Source organism: Sus scrofa, chromosome 17 (genome assembly GCF_000003025.6).
Source record: "Sus scrofa isolate TJ Tabasco breed Duroc chromosome 17, Sscrofa11.1, whole genome shotgun sequence".
NCBI classification, from domain to species: domain Eukaryota; kingdom Metazoa; phylum Chordata; class Mammalia; order Artiodactyla; family Suidae; genus Sus; species Sus scrofa.
Genome location: NC_010459.5, coordinates 24,971,249 through 24,988,509, shown reverse-complemented (window position 1 = coordinate 24,988,509; position 17,261 = coordinate 24,971,249). Strand labels below are relative to the sequence as shown.

The 17,261-nt window shown below is 47.6% G+C and overlaps 1 protein-coding gene across 7 annotated transcripts in view; it reads left to right on the top strand.

The window, feature by feature from the left end:
• Positions 1 to 17,261, top strand: part of KIF16B (kinesin family member 16B) — a 306,852-nt gene that overhangs the window by 200,481 nt on the left and 89,110 nt on the right. For 2 of the 7 annotated variants that reach the window (XM_021078043.1, XM_021078046.1), the window contains 5 exons: positions 426 to 1,787; positions 5,424 to 5,576; positions 7,793 to 7,889; positions 8,880 to 8,930; positions 10,252 to 16,146. In XM_021078043.1, the coding sequence (XP_020933702.1) occupies positions 426 to 1,787; positions 5,424 to 5,576; positions 7,793 to 7,889; positions 8,880 to 8,930; positions 10,252 to 12,339 (3,751 nt within the window). In that variant the 3' untranslated portion in view covers positions 12,340 to 16,146. Of the gene's footprint in view, positions 1 to 425; positions 1,788 to 5,423; positions 5,577 to 7,792; positions 7,890 to 8,879; positions 8,931 to 10,251; positions 16,147 to 17,261 lie in introns of those variants that run through there. The other 5 variants (XM_021078045.1, XM_021078042.1, XM_021078044.1 and 2 more) reach the window with 4 other exon arrangements.

Genomic DNA, 17,261 nt, shown 5'->3' with positions numbered 1-17,261 from the left:
GGACAGCATAAGCATTTTTATTTAATGTCATTTTGCAGCTGACTTTCTATTGAGTTTTAGCCATTGGGCTGAATAAAATCATTCACATTTAAATTTAAATTAGGCCTGCTTCTTTCTCTTTGAGCTCAGGGGGCTTTTAAATTATATCATGCATAACACATTATGCTTATAGGCTCTACAAAGAAACGATATCAGAGGCTACTTCAGGAGATTAGGCAAATGATATGTTGGACAGTTACAGAGTAAAAAAATGCAACAGTATGCTGCTGGGTATTGAAAGTAAAGCGCTGTCCGCTGTCTTTTTTCATTTTAGTGAAGAGTTGGTGCTGTACATGCATTTCCAGGATGTTTCAGTTTAGGGAGAAGTTAGAGCAGCATGTGAACCTAGTGATCCTGTAATGATCAGTTAATGATTTGCATTTCAGAAAACTCATAGAGGAGATGGAGGAAAAGCAAAAGTCTGATAAGGCGGCGCTGGAGCGGATGCAACAGGAGGTGGAGACGCAGCGCAAGGAAACTGAGATCGTCCAGCTCCAGATCCGCCGGCAGGAGGAGAGCCTCAAACGCCGTAGCTTCCACCTAGAGAGCAAGCTCAAGGACCTGCTCGCTGAGAAGGAGCGGTTCGAGGAGGAGAGGCTGAGGGAGCAGCAGGAAATCGAGCTACAGAAGAAGAAGCAGGAAGAGGAGAGCTTTCTCCGCGTCCAGGAAGAGCTCCAGCGGCTGCAAGAACTCAATAGCCACGAGAAGGCGGAAAAGGATCAGATATTTCGAGAGCTGGACCAGCTCAAAAGGGAGAAGGAGGAGCAGTACGCCAAGCTAGAGCTGGAGAAGCAGCGGCTGGAGGAGCAGGAGAAGGAGCAGGTCCTGCTCGTGGCGCACCTGGAGGAGCAGCTCCGGGAGAAGCAGGAGATGATCCCGCCGCTGCGGCACGGGGAGGTGCAGCGCGCGGAGGAGGAGCGGCAGGACCTGGAGAGCATCCGGGCATCGCTTCTGCGGGCCAAGGAGGCCCGCGCTGAGGGGGACAATGACGACGGCCAGGAGCTAGAACAGGCTCAGCTGCGTTTCTTGGAGTTCAAGCGAAGGCAGCTGGCCACGCTGGCTAACCTGGAAAAGGACCTGATTCAGCAGAAGGACCTCCTGAAGAGAGAGGTCGAGGAAGAACAGGAAACACTGGCGCGCTTGAAATCTGGCAACGAAGAATTTGGGTGGTTGGGACAAAATGATGGCGGTGTCACAGAGGCCCCCCAGATGGCGGGAGATGTAGAGAAAATCAAGCCAGTGGAGTGCAGGCTGCAGTACAAGGAGCGCCAGCTCCGATGCCTCTTGCAGCATCATTTGCCGATGCTGTTGGAGGAGAAGCAGAGAGCCTGTGAAATCCTTGACCGGGGGCCCCTGGGCCTAGACAACACTCTTTATCAAGTGGAGAAGGAGATGGAAGAGAAAGAAGAACAGCTGGCCCAGTACCAGGCCAGTGCCAACCAGCTGCAAAAGTTACAGGCCACTTTCGAGTTCACAGCCAACGTAGCCCGGCAGGAGGAGAAGGTGAGGCGGAAGGAAAAGGAGATTCTGGAATCCCGGGAGAAGCAGCAGAGGGAGGCGCTGGAGCGGGCCGTGGTCCAGCTGGAGAGGAGGCACTCGGCCCTGCAGAGGCGATGCGCCCGGGGCCTGGGGCCAGAGGAACAGAGGCAGAAGCCGGCCAGCCTGAGCGGGGGTGAAGGAGCAGAGCAGTCGGGACTCTGGGCCAGCCTAGGGGCTGAGCAGGAAGCCCTGGAGAAGGACCAGGAGAGGTGAGCGGAGCCCAGGGGGTGCTTGGCAAATCCTCAGGGCCTCATGACCCTGTGATCGCATATTCTCTCTTCCTGGTGGCTTCTCTTTTATAATCTTTAAAAAAAGTAATTCCTTTAGCCTTTATGACCTCTCTTTATGCCAGCAGATGCTCATTTTACCAAACCTGAGAAGAGTACCCTTAAGCTTTCTTTTTGCTTAGTATTCTTGTTTTAGAATCACTCCCTTAAAGCAGAGAAAAGCACACAAACAAAAACAAAGCCTTTGTCTGTTACCTGGCTGACCTCTGACTGTGTGTTTAATATTTGATGAATAGGGAAGACAGCTTCCTACCCCACCTGACCCCTTCCTCCAGGCTGTCCCCTCTCCTCATTCCCTTTCCCTGACTCCCTTTCCCTCTGCTACCCTTTCCCTCTCTTCTCCCCATCCTAACCCTTGGCTTCGAGTCTTCTCCGTGACCAGCACTTGTCCTGGTGAAGCATCCCAAGTTGCAGAGACACTGATTTCCACATGTGGAAGCAAATTGTCAACCCCTCCACCCCACTCCCTAATCACCACCACGGACTCCCAGTGTTTGAGGAGAGGCCTCAGGATTTTGTATTAAAACGTAAGCAAACCAAAGCTCTCCAGAAGTCCTGAGCACGGTGGGCTATCCAAGCATGTTTGATGATGACTTATTGATACTATTTTGATGTTGAGAACTAGGAACTAGCACTGTTTTCAGGGTAAAGAAAGAATATTTACCTTCTGCCACCTATTCCCTGTCACTGTGTTTCCTGGAGGTGGGAATCTCAAGACAAATAAATACATGAACTCAAGAAAGCTTTTCCTGCTAACCTTGTAGATGAAATGCCAAGACTCTCAGAGAGGCTGGTGGCTGCCTAGTGTATAGACATCACCCACTTTGGTGTCCTCCAGGGGCTTTGGTGCCCTTCTTGCCTTGCTGGCCTTGGGCAGGCTCTTCCATCTTGGTCCCACAATGTCCTCAGTTTTACAAGGAGGGCCTGGGCCTCTGCACCTTCTTTAGTTTCAGACCCTTTGGTCTGTTGAGATCTTAACTGAAGCCCAGGTACTGGGGCCTGGAATGCTGCACCCCCGGCCTCCCAGTTCCTCCTGAAGGGCTGCAGCAGAAGCCTGGTCTCCTGGCCTCTAGGAGCCCAGCTTGACATTGGCAGTGGCCTTGGATCGATGCTGATGACAAGGCAAGCCTTGCTGTGAGGTGTTGTTGGAACCTCCATCATCTTGCCCGAAAAAGTCAAGACAGCCTCCTTTCAGATGATCTGCTTAAACTGAATTCTGTTTACCCCTTCCACTCAGGCAAAATAGCAACAGAGAGCAATCAGAAACCATAATGCTGTGACTTCAGACAAATAGGTCTGAGGTTTAAAGAAATAATTGTAGGTACGTTATATACATGAAATTGCTGGACAGAGCTCCAGCCCCAGGACATTTAAGGTCATGGGGGGGGGGCTCTTGGTGTGCAATGAGAATGCGGCGAGTGGCAGCTGTTAGCCTCATGTCCCTGGCTCTTATCCACTGGCTTGGCTCCCTGGCCATTTAGTATTAATACTCTATTATAGTGGACACACTACAGTGATTTCCACAGAAGTGATTTCCTGATGTCAGCATTTCTCCAGAAGCCACAAAGGAGGCTTTTAGCTTCATGTGTTTAAGTAGACTTTGCTAAGCGCTAATTCAGGCCAACAAATTCTAAGCGCTTTGCTCCAGCTGTGACGGCCCTGCAACTTTCCAGGGGTGTTGCTTTTATGTCTTTTTATCTCTCTGGGTTCTCATGGCTGAGCCGGAACCGCATCATGCACCCTGACTTGACCATTTTTGAATTTCCAAAGTGTGAAATAACCAGTTCACATGAAGCCAGATTGAACAGTGTATTGTACTGGGTCTTCTCTCTCAGATTTAATCCATTTTCTTTCTTCTTTCCCCCCACTGGTTATGTTACCACTGAGGACAAGTGTCAGGCAGTTAGGAGTGGCAGAATTGCAGCTTGCATCCAAGTCTAGTGACCACCCAGAATTGCAGCTCACATCCAAGTCTAGTGACCACCGGCCTGCCTGGCAGTGGCTCTCTGGTCAGGAGACAGGTAGACAAAATGAGGCTACTTTGTCTACCTGTCTCCTGACCAGAGAGCCACTGCCAGGCAGGCTGGTTCTTCATGTATGCTGTGATCCTTTCCTGGATGCCCTGCTGTCCCTTGCCACCCATCTAAATTCCACTTAGCCTTCAGGGCCTCACTGGAACCTTTTGGCTCTGTGGAGTCTTTCCCACTGCTCAGCCCTGAAGGATGTCTTTGAACAACTCTGTAGGCATCATTTTAATTATAAACGTTGGCAGCCACCTCTTTGCATCGGCTCACTATCTTTACTGTCACTAATGCTCTGTATTAGCATCGTTCCCTGTTTTTTTGCCTACCACCTGGTACCTGACATCACTCTTCATGCTCATCCCCTCCTCCTTCCAAAGTACTACCTGCTCTGCAAGCTGTTGCTGGGTCAGTACTTGCTAACAGGTAGACAGGTGAAAGGTGAGTTCAGTTGGGCATTGTCTCCCATGAAACCCATGAGCATCTACCCTGGGGAATCCCATAATCACATTTCTGAGAGCCAAGAACTTGGCTTTCATGTTCAGGATGGAGCAGTCAGACTGCTGCAGGTGACACCAGAGAGCTGGCAGTATCCTAGCATATATGCATCTGAAGCTAGACTCTCTGGATTTTGGAGCCAAAAGAATTTGGAGAGACAGTTGACTCTCATTCGATACATGAACAAATTGAGACCCAGATGACATTAACCATGAGTGGCCTGCAGCCCTTAAATGGGTCTTGTGGTCCTCAGGCCAAATTTACTGGCAAGCTTGGCACTCTAGCCTGATGACCTTGGATTCAAGCATGCCTGGGCCAGTGGGAGAACATCCTTCCATGTACTTGACCTCCGATGTATCATTTGTCACTGGAAGCAAATGTTTGGTTCCACAACTTAGGGTTTATATCAATTTCTCTAAACCTCAGCCTTGCTCTCTTAGGTCTCTGTCTCCTTTTCTTTCCTCTTTTCCACACCTGCTGCCTTAGCCAAAGCAGGTTCCTGGATTTTGTGGCTTAGCCCCTTCATTCATACTGCTTTCTGCTCCTAAAGAGACTTCCACCATCATCCCCAAATGCCAGATTCCCACAGGCCTCTGAAGGCTCAATTTAGAACTGCCTTGACCATGAAGATTCTCCCAGATTGGTGGTTTCAAAAAATTCTTTGAAGCAAAGACCTCTTTTGTCAAATAGAAATATTTGGTGGGATCTGATACATAGTCCACAACCAACTGCTTTGTTGAAGCAGAGGTCAGGGCTCAGAATCCTGCACACCCACCTCTGAGGATTGGCTGAGCACGTGGGAATACCCTTGCCCTTGATGGGAGAACTCTCTCCAATTTTTGGATGCCTGCAGCACTTGTTCTGAAACTCTGTTGTGGCCTGTTACCACCTTATAACTTGTCTTACAGGTATGTGGTGTCATTTCTACCAGAAGGTAAAATTCTTTGCACAGTTTTTGTCTGGATCTCCCACGGTTTCTGTTGAAGATGCACAGAAGATGTAGGTTATGAATGAATTCATGTTACTTCCATTTCCGTAGGTTAGAACATGAAATCCAGCAGTTGAAGCAGAAGATCTGTGAGGTCGATGGTATTCAAAAAGGGCATCACGGGACCTCAGAAGGAAAGTCTGCATCTTCCAGCTTGGTATCCAGTGTTGAAAATTCTCCCCTTGCCCCTCTGATGGATGCCAGGTACTGGACGTTAAACTGATGCCATGCCTATTTCTGATGGGATTTAATGACTGCAATAGTAGGTACACAATATATGTACCTTATCTTGGCCAGTTTGCATATGGAGTGATCTGTCAAAGGCCACAAGCAGGACATGTCCCTGAGGCAAGCTCTGTCCTGACTAGCTGCTGCTTGGCCCGCGGTGGCATGAGGTATCATTTAAAGGGCCCAAGACCTGAGACCTGGCCAGCCAAATCCAAGGAATGCTGGTGCAAGTGGTTTGTGTGAGGAGGTAGAATGAAAAGGTTCAGGGAAACCAGCTCATCCAGAAAGGTGCAAGGCCAGGTTGAGAGGAACAAAGAAACTGGGTTAATTGAATTGTACCAAGAAGGACCTTGTGCTGACAAATAATTTATAGAAGTCATTGATTACAAATGGATGAAGTCTGTCATAAAAACTGTCCCAGTACATTCAGAATGATCATGACTAGCAAATACATGTCTGAGATTATGATTTTCAACTTGGATGGCATTGGGAATTGCTCTGTGCCTTAGAGCCCTGGATAAACTGACTTAATCGTTCTTTTCCTGTAAAAGAAATGGATTATTTTCCCCAACCCATCTCCATCATGGGGACATTGCAAATTGGGCAGGCCTGAGCCCTGAGCAGTAGAAGATAGGTATTGGGATATCAAAATGGCATGAACCTCTGTGGTCCTTTAAATCAAGGTCTGCACTTTCCGTGGTGCTCATTTAAAATTTAAGTTAAGGTCTGGGGAGAGAATCTGTAAGTGGCCTTGGCTCAGCTTTCAGTTGTACAGGATTTTCTTTACTGAAATACTGAAAAGGTAAATACGGCTTTTTATTACCCTAATTCCACTCTTTTGGGCTATTTTACCTACAGTAGTCATCTTTTTACCCAGCGTATCAGAAAATCATTCAGTAGTGGTCAGTAGCATAGAAGTGTTTATAGGATTATGCATGTGCTTAGCAAGAGGAAACCAGCTTTTTTCTTTCTTCTTCTTTTTTTTTTTTAGTGTGTTAAGTTGTAAACATTCAGAGTGGTTCATTTGAAATAATCTGTGTAATTTGGTGTCTATAGAACTGGAGCAGGGAGCCTAGAACTGAGTAAACTTTGCTTTTGGGTGGATTGAGCCACTAGAAAGACTTTATTTTATTTTTTAAATTTTTTTTAATGAAAAAGATATATATATATATATATATATATATATTGGTCTTTTTAGGGCCACACCTGTGGCATATGGAAGTTTCCTGACTAGGGGTTGAATCAGAGCTATAACTGCTGGCCTACACCACAGCCACAGCTACAGCCACAGCAACGCGGGATCCGAGCCGTGTCTGAAACCTACATTGCAGTTCAAGGTAACGCCAGGTCCTTAACCCACTGAGCAAGGCCAGGGATCAAATCCGCATCCTCATGGATACTGGTTGAGTTTGTTACCGCTGATCCACGACAGGAACTCTGCCGCTAGAAAGATTTTAGATGGAACCAGAAATTCTCTCGTCTCCCTGATTCCTGTGGGTGGACAGTTGTCCTTTAAGCAGCTTCCCTGTATTGCATGTCGTACCAGGTAGTTGGTTGACAACTGCCTGAAAGTCACCTTTTTCTGGCTTCAACTACCTTGGCCCTTCACCAAGCATTTTGGAAGGTAAAGACCTTTGAAATTGAGCTTCTCTTGGCTGGGTGCAGGTAACAAGACAGAGCAGGAATAGTGTGAGACTTTGTTCCATCCAGTAGTGAAGGTTTATAGAGAGTGTAGCCACTTCTTTTTGGTTTTCCTTTTAATCGTCTGAAATGACTCTGTGTTTTGTGAGAAATAACTCACTATTTTCCGGGGACAAAATCGAGGCTCCGTAAGTGAAGTGTGCCATCAATTCTGGGACCATGGAGGCATCTGAAAGGAGGGTCTGCCACTCTCCCCTGTCCTGAAGGAGGGGTTCCACCCAGGAAATCCAGGAAGGGTCCGGATGGGATCATTGAGTCTGCCTTCCTGTCCCAAGGTTCCGTTATTCATCCTGGTCTTTCTCGTTTAGGGAAAACCCAAGATGGTGAACATGGGGCACTAGATTTCTTAGAAAGCAGACCAGTGTTCGAGGTCCTGAGTTGTTGTTATGTTTGGCATATAGAAAGAGAAAGTTCCAGGTTGTCAAGAATGAATCTCAGAATGCCTGTGTGGTTAAACCGTGGTCACATACCCCTGTGTCTTTGGCTTTCAGGATCAGTGCTTACATTGAAGAAGAAGTCCAGAGGCGTCTTCAGGACTTGCGTTGTGCAGTTGGCAATGGCACCAGCACACCTGCAGAGACTGCAAAGGTGAGCCATGGAGCAGGTGACCCGCTCATGCGTTTTCAAGATGACCTTTCAATAAGTAACTGGGGTGGCTTTTTTTTTTTTTTTTTTTTTTTTTTGTCTTTTTAGGGCCACACCTGAGACATACAGAGGTTCCCAGGCTAGGGATAGAATTGGAGCTGTAGCTGCTGGCCTGCACCACAGCCACAGCAACATGGGATCCGAGCCATGTCTGTGACTTACACCACAGCTCATGGCAACGCCAGATCCTTAACCCACTGAGGGGGGCCAGGGATCAAACCCACATCTTCATGGATACTAGTCGGGTTCGTTAACCACTGAGCCACAAGGAGAACTCCCAGGTCTTCTATTTACTGTTTTTCAGTGAGAAAATTGAGATGCAAAATGTTCTGGAAAAATTAACTATTACTTGGATTGGAGTTTAACAATTTACAAATGAGATTCATTCAAAAGTAACTTTTTTACTTAAAATTTTGAACTCTGGGGGGAGATTCTTGGGTGAATATCAAGTTTCCTATAATGCTTGATTTACTTTGATTTATAAAAATTCTATACCTACCACCTTTCTGTTTTCTCCAAAAATGTGATGTTTCCATAAATATTTAATGTACTTGATTAATTATCCCAAGTAGAAATATAATTTTGCCTTTGAGAAGATCATACTTTTGACAAGTTCATTTTTTATCAAAAGAAAGGTGTTTCATTTCTATCCTGCAAATTAAGATGTATCCCAAGGAAATCTTGCCTTTAATGCTATTCTGAGAATTTTAAGATTAAGAATTAATGGTTCGGTTCCCTTATAGGCCCATGGATCAATAGAGTCGTGTTTACCTTGGGAATGTAAATTCTCTAGAAGCACTGTCAGTATTGAATGACAAGTATGTTTCTTTAGAATTTTTTTTGCCTAAATATTTCTAATCAAATCAGTCTCTTCCCCCCCCCCCCCGAGAACATGCTATAATTTAATACAGAGAGCTTTTATTTTCTTTTCAGGGTAACGAGAAACTTCACAATGGCACCATTCAACGTAAGCTAAAATATGAGGTAGGTAATGACTTTTCAGATTGATAGGGTCGCCTTAAATTATGGCATGCTTGTGTGATTAAATTTTCTTAATGTTTGGTTGCGTAATTAGAATTTTGAAGTCCCAGTGAGATTAATGGCTAATAGGGAAGGCAAGCTATAATATGACTTAAAATTAAACGGAATCCTGCCGGATGCAAACTGCTTTGACTTTATTTGAATGGCACGTAACTGTGGTGGAGGCCCTTTGCCCGGTTTTTCATTTGTAACAGTATCCCTTCCCTGGCTCTGCATTTAAAAGGCAGCATTATACAATCAGAATCAGATAGGAGGCCTGCAAATGAAACTGAGTCCTTCTCGATGTTTTGGAAACCCTACCCGTTTTATAGACTGCCTTGGCAGTGGTACCAAGGAAATACTCTGGGTCGATTAGCTTATTTCTCTGGTGAGTTGTCAAACCAAGGTTTACTGGGGCCTATGCTTTGTAAGGCTTTTCTTGTATTTTCCTCCACCGAGGGATTTTTCCTTTCCATAGCCTCCTAAATTAAAAATCAAAAAAGCAAAACTACACGGTGACAGAAATCCTACATCACTGAACAGATCGAGTGGCGAGTGGCGGGGGCGGAGGCTGGATGTTCCATGGGAGGCTTATCTGGCTGGTGGCCACCTCTCCCTCCGTCCCCACCATCCAGGAATGAGGCTTGCTTCCTCTGGACCTCTGTCTCATCAGCACATAACCTTGTGAAGAGCAGGACGTTGCCTTTGATTTCTTTGTGTCCACGTGCCTGGCCTGTAGCAGGCTGGCCGTGACCATGAACCTCTGTAGCATGGGTTTGTAGACACCATCATGGCCATCTAACCAGGGTAGATAAAGTGAAAGTTCCTATGAAATAAACCACGAGCAAAAGAAACATGCGGGGTTGGAATACTGGTCATTTTCTGATTTGCATCAAATATGCCCTGATTACACTTGCATTTTGGACATACAGTCAGGGACTTATTTTCACAACTAAATGTAACCCTTGGGAAATTGAATCGAAGGTCTTAGGATTTATTTTAGAGTAAATGAAAGACCAAGAAATGGATACTGTGGCTCGATCCCATCCAGCATATTTCTACCAAAATACTTGGCAATTTGTAAAATAAGAAATACAGAAATTGATGCTCTGTGTGTGAATCAGATCCTCTTTTCTTAAATCATGAATCAATCAGCATGAATGGCTTAGGCTTTCGATTTAATGCCTGTCATTAATCCACACGATGAAACCAATGACCGCAAGGCTCTTCATGTGCGAAAGATTTGCAAAAGATGCCACACCCCCATTTCACCTGTCTTTGACAGAAAAGCTCTCCTGCCCTGTTGCTGCCCAAAGAAGTCACTGACGCCCCCGACGGAGAAGAGAGAAGGGGAGTGAACCAGAACCACTCCCAGAGCCGTTCCATGACGTGGAGCATCCCAGGGCCCATGGCCCCTTCCTCAGCACCAGGCTGGGGAGCCTGCCGGCATCAGGCGGGGTCTCAGGCCTTGGAGCATGAGCTGTCACTTAACAGCCACAGCAGATGCAGTCCTGACTATAAGACAAGCAGTTTCCAACCAGAATGTTTCCATCTACCTAAAATCTCTTTGCTTAACAAAAGCATCCCCAAAGGGGCAGAACATTTTCAGGGTGAGTCAGAAAATGCCAGTGAGCCGACACCTCGCCAAGGCGAACACAGCCCGGGGATCACGTCCAGCTGGACTTGGCTGCAACGCGCATCCCAGGAAGTGTGTATGAACAGTGGGAGCTCGCAGACCAGGCAGAGCCAGCTACTCTGCCTCATTCTCTTGGAAAGCATTTCTGCAGGAACAGTGGCCTCGAAGCTCTGCCCTGAGCAGAAAGCCCGGAAAGAGTCAGAGACTGAAGCAGTTCACTCTCCAGAGTCATCGATGACGGCCGGAACAGAGGGACGCAGTGGGTTGGGATATTTTTACCAGCAGGTCTCAGACTTTTACAGAGACACCAGCACCCTACTGCTACAGGCTGGCACAAAGGCCATCAGCCAGGCCAGGCACGTGGGGGTCCTGTGTGACCCCGGTGGGCTCGCCTCCCAAGCTGCAACCTTCATCAGGAGGCTGCCGTTCCTGAAACTCTTACCCCTGGACACGCTCTTGGAGACACAAGAAGTGTCAGCTGATGCTCATTCTTGCCCCAAAGAAGCCCACGTTGGTGACCGCAGGGAACAGCCTGGGGCCAGGGGGCAGGCGGGGAGCCTGGTGCCCTATGGAGCCTTGGGCCTGCCTCCTGCCCCAGCAGCTGCCAAGTTTCCAGGCTCCTGCTCAGGCTCAGTTTTCTGCCTCGAACTGGAAGGTGCCAAAAGGGGCTCTGTGTTTAAGCAGACCCTCGTGCAGTTCCCAGACAAAATGCTGAAACTTCAGGAGTGCCCCTTAAAGGACTTCCTGGAGCTGGTGGCCAGTTCCCTCCCAGAACTTGCCAGTGACACAAGTGAGGTTCAAGGCGTCTACTGGCTTGCTGTCTCCACCTGCGCGGAACCTTCCCCTCGGGCTGCCTGTTTGCTCCTGCTCCGCTCGGCCCTGTACGCGCTGGTTCTGTCTGGGGATCCCCTGGCCTCCATGGTCGTTTTTCATGCTCTACCCCTTGCTGAGTTACAGGAGATTCAGATCGGCTTTGCGGGGCAGAGTTTACGACTCCTGGGCTCTTCAGAGAGTCTTCTGCTCACCGTCTTTAGTTACAACAAAAACCTCTGTCAGCAGATATGCCAGGACCTCCTGTGTGTGCTGTTGTCTGCATCCCAGTCCTCCGCCTACACCAACCATCCTTTGCTCCAACAAGACCTGGTCCAGCTTTCTCTCAACTGGCAGGCAGAAGTCCCTGACTTAGTCTTGGCAAATGGAGTTCGGTTGTCCTCCAAATTCCAGAGCACCTTGGTGGACCTGATCTACTATGTTCATGGAAATCTGGACGCCGACGCCCCCTCTCTGGCAGAGGCCCGACTCTTGCTCTACACAACGGTCAGAGTGGAGGGTGACTCTGGCCAAGGCCGTTGCCAGTCGCTGGCCCTTCTAAACACGCACATTGCCCTGGTCAGGGAAGACTGCGTGTTCTACCCTCGGAGCCACTCTCTGAGCTCACCACCTCCAGGAACACGGTTTGACATGGTCACATGCCGCGCTTTGAGGGAATTCCGGTGCCTTGTTGTTCCAGACCCGAACTCATCCACCATTGAACTCATCTTCTCCCAAAGACCCAGACACCCACCAGATTCCAGAAGTGCTCCCTCCAAGCACTCTCGGGAAGCCCAGAATGTTCTGCCCTGCGCCAGCACACTGTGTCCAGGGGGTGGCCAGAATGTGGCTGCCGAGATCTGGAAACTGACCTTCAACTCTCAAGATGAGGCTCTCTGGCTGATCTCACACTTGACAAGGCTCTAGGGAGGTGCCTTGTAAAAATACTCTGTATATTTTTTGAGCTCTTTCATTAAACATGATGAAAACCATCCAGGTCTCTGATGATGTCAGTGTAGCTACCTGATTTGAGAATGGAAAAATGTAGACCTCTGTACATTGGAAAGGTAAACATTTAAGATACCTACAATGACATAAAAGTAGGCGATAGCAGTGCACTGATGGAATACCTTTGTGAAACCACTTGTTTCATTTTCCTGAGCCTCAGCCTGTGAGTCAGGTCTGCTTTGTTATTTGTGAGGTGATGAAAGCCTTTCTGACTGTGGTGGCTTCCTGTCGACTTGGCTTTTGTGCCTTGGTGTCTATTTCTGCTGGACTCTGGCGGGCAGAACTCTGCTGCCTACAAAGGTGCCTGGTCTGGCAGGGACCTTCTCAATATCCACGGTGTTGACCATGGTTGGGACAGCTCAGCAGAGCACGTTTCTGAAGCACCAGGCTTCCCTGGAGGACCCAGGGGTTTAAAACGCCCTCCCCTCACCGTAACATGAGAGGTGGTGGGGCTGGGAGGGTCAGCACTGATGCGCTGTGGGGTCATTTTCCTCAGGTCATCACCTTTGCCTTCCTCCTTATAGATGTCTGGACTGTTCCTTCCCGGCCCGTGTGATTTCAGATCCTCACTTGTTGGTTTGGTTTTGACTCCCCTCCCCTAGACCACGTGCTCCCATGTGTCAGTCTTTTCTCTCAGCATTTGTGTTTCTCTCCTGGAAAGGAATGTAGCTTTTTTGGCTGCATTATGCTGTCTTAGCAGATACAGGGCCTCCTCGAAGGCATCCAGGGCTTCCTCCACCCTCCCTCCTGCCTCTCAGCCCAGGCGTCTCTCTTAACCTCAGGCAAAGGTGTCCTGCTTCTGGGAGGAGGTCACAACCCATGTCAGTCCAAGGCCGGGCTCTCCCCTCCTCACCAGGGACACGATTGCTTGCTCTCCTCTGCTGTAAGAGGCTTAAGACTGAGCTCTTCAGAATCTCTCTCCTCTGGTTGACTCTGCATTGTACCCACCTCGGTTCAAGTTGCCTACGAGGAATCTGCTTACCCATTTTGTGTTTGTTGTATTTCCTGGGCTGCTCTGCCCATGTCCTCCTATTTCTCAGGTTGAGGGTTCTGCTAACTTCCAGAGTCCCAGGAGGAAGGAGGCCCCTCCCCCTTACCCCATTCACTCTCCTTGGCTTTGGCCAGGGTCATATGTGTTCACGGGAGCTGCACCACAGTGTGTCTGCAGTCGAGTGGCTCTGCCATTCTACTCAGGCCTTAGCCTTGGCCCAGCCTGGAGGGGTCACTTTCTGTTCTGGCCAGACCTGTAGATAATGTGCAACATAAATGTCATACCCTCTGCTTCATTGTTAATCTGGTGTCAAGGCCAACCTTCCCAGAAACTGGCTGTCTCCCTTTTGGCTGGGAAGTGCAGGTCCTCCTTCTCTTCCCCATCAGAGCTGACAGCACGCTCATTAACTTGTTCCGCATTCTCAGCAATGGTTTTCCTCTCCCCAGGTTCTGGGGAAGTGAGCGGGGGAAGCAGGACCGAGGAAAGTGTGTCAGGGTCCTGCCTGGTTTGCCGTAGCCAAGCAAAGTTTTTTGTCTTTTTGAGGCAATAGAATTCGGATACTTAACCTCTTCCACACCCTCACTCCATGCACACACAGATGTAGACACACACACACACCACGCCCTATTGCTTTACACACAGGGCTTTTGAGGCTGGGTATTATTAAAATTCTTGGCTGGTGGATCTTCTACCATGGGAAAAAAATTCCAAAATGAACCACAATAATCTTCTAATATCAATAATATTTCCCCTAATTTAAACCATCCTACTGAATTCTTTCTTTCCTTTCCTTTCTTTTTTTTTTTTTTGGTCATTCCCATGGTGTGTGGAAGTTCCTGGGCCAGGGATCAAATCCATGCCACAGCAGCATCCTGAGCTGCTGCAATGACAATGCCAGATGCTTAACCCAAAGGGAACTCTTTTTCTCACTATGTTCTTGATAAGAAGAACAGAGTGAATGATCATGAAGAGCAGAGGGAGTGGAATTTAAGATGCCAGAAGAGGGATGTCATGGTTGGAAAGGAAACGGTACATAAACAGTACAAAATTTTAACAGGATGATACATATTAAACAGACTTTCCTGTCCTCATAGGTAAAAGAGCACAGTTCTATGTTGTATATCATGGTCCTTAATTTTGTCCATAGATGGAGCATGCAGTAGACACGTGCATTGTGTACAGATCATATTATTGGTTGTAACTTCGTCTGCTTTATGATCCAGGTAGCCCAGGATGAGGATTGCATTCCAGGCTGTGTTATAGAAGCAGCCTCTAGGCAACTTTGATTTCATGCCTTTTCATGTAGGCATACTTTTTACCTTGAGATCAAACACGGTTCTTGATACTGAGAACTTGATTTACCGTCATGAAGTGAGTATTGAGGTTGCCATGATCCTGAAGAGGCCAGTGGAGGCCACTGGCTTCAATCCCAGGGCCTCCCAGGCTCGTTCTCTAGGGATTCTGAGCCCAGGTCACTGCTGCAGTAGAGTAGATATGGGGACCTCAGCATCCAGCCTGAGGACTGTTTTCTCAGTTGTAACAAGTTCCTGGATCCAAAAAAAAAAAAAAGTTTATGTGTATTTTATTACGTGGCATTTTGCATTGTTGTAACACAGGCATAAACATTTACATCGAAGGGCTTTGCTGATGTGTTCTAGACAATACCTCTTTGAGGCCTTTTGAAACAGTGATTTCATCTGAATTTGATTAACATCCATTTTGCTCACAGCTGCCTGTTGTACAGACTTGTGGTTGTCAGGGTGAATGCATTTAGTCTTTGTTGAAAAACATTTCAAAACAGTTTGTCTCCCTGTCCTCATTACTTGAAAAAAATGTGTGTGATTCCTTTGGAAGGAGTACTTCCGCCTTCCAGCGGTAGTAATTACAATAATTTTTATTTGCATTCTTCTATAGATGATTTAAAGTTTTGAATGATAAGTAGATTAGAGCACTTTTATTAATGCTTCTTTGACAATCAGGCAGTCTTGTTGGACAGACCAGTTGCTAATGAGGTTGTTTTGTTAACTTGGTTACACAGCCTCCAGTATTCATTTTAGTTAGCACTGTGTCATTCCTTAATGAAGGGGATGGGGCGGGGGAATGGCTGTGGCATGCAGTGGCTTGGTGTGGGATCTCAGTTCCCAGATCAGAGATCAAACCCAGGCCACAGCAGTGAAAGCACGGAGTCCTAACCACTTGAACACCAGGAAATCCACCCTGCGGCCAAATATCAGGCAACCCTCAAAATATTAGTGACACGCAAAAAAACCCTTTTATTTCTCATTAATGGTTTGTAAGTAGGTTGAGGCAGGCCCTGCTATAGGCTGAGGTTGTCTGCAGCTCAGCCGTGGCTGGTCTGCACCAGCTGTCTCATTTTGGGGTCTGTGCAGAAGGCACAGTGGCCATTGTGAAGATGGCAGAAGCACAGAAAGGCCGGATCATGTCTGCTCACATCCCATTGGCCAGCACAGGTCACTCAGCCACACCCAACATCAAGGAGCAAAGAAGGCTTCATGCCACTCACTAGGAAGCCATGAAAGGAGTGTCTGCCTCTTCTCCTCTTCCAGCTACAGGAGACTGAGGATCGACCACAGATGCATTGTGTCAGGGTTCCCAACGTTCTCCTGAAGATATATTCAGATAACACTTAAGGAGTTCCTCCTGTGACTCAGTGGTCAGTGAACCCGACTGGCATCCATGAGGACATGGGTTCAATCCCTGGCCTCGCTCAGTGGGTTAAGAATCTGGCATTGCCATGAGCTGTAATGTAGATCACAGATGTGGCTCGGATCCCACGTTGCTGTGGCTGTGGCATAGGCCAGCAGCTGCAGCTTCAATTCGACCCCTGGCCCAGGAACCTCCATATGCTGTGGGTGTGGCCCTAAAAAGACAAGACAAGACAAAACAAAACAAAACAAATCTTCAGATAGAACCTCTCCCTAATGGCAACCTTCAGATACTAGTTACTGGTTGAACTTTTCCAGCTCAGTCCTTGCTTGGCACCTCTGTGGGCTGATCGTCATCTGCATCAGAAGCAGTTTATTCAGTGGGATCTGCTCCCATTTTTAGACTGTTCCTTCCATCTCCTTCCTCACTGTGACCTCCATCTGCAGTCCGTCTCTCCAGGGCGCCTTCTGTCACAGTCTATCCCACAGTCATACTGTATTGCAGCCCTTCAGGGATCATAGTTGTCCCTCTCCCTTCCTCCCTCCCTCCCTCTCTCTCCCCTCCTCTCATTTTCCTGCTTTACCTACAACACGTTTCGGTCCCTCTGCTGGTTCTTAACACAGTTTCCAAACCATCACCATCTAATCTCTTGTTAACGATGCATCCTTGCTTTATTCAAAAAAACTCCTTTGGGAGTTCCCGTTGTGGCTCAGAGGTTCTGAAACCCAACTAGTATCCATGAGGACATGGCTTCAATTGGAACCCTAGCCTGGGAACCGCCATATGCCACAGGTGCGACCCCCAAAAGCAAAATAAATAAATAAATAACTCTTTGTAAGGAGTAGAACTGAATAATCCAGTTAGTGAGGAGGAACGAGATTCTGTGGTAAATCACTGCTCACAGTATGTCTTATATCATCTTGTTAAAGTTGCTGAAGAGGCAGTGGGTCACAGTGATAACAACCCAACCACCCTTTACACTGTGGTTTACAGGGCATGGACTTCTTCCCTGTGCGTTGTTCCTTTGAAGTCCCACAGTGAGCCTCCCTGGGATGGGGGAATTGTCATGGATTTCTCTTTCTTTTTTTTTGTTTTTTTTGTTTTGTTTGTTTGTTTGTTTGTTTTAGGGCAGCACCTGTGGCACATGGAGGTTCCCAGGCTAGGGGTTGAATTGCAGCTACAG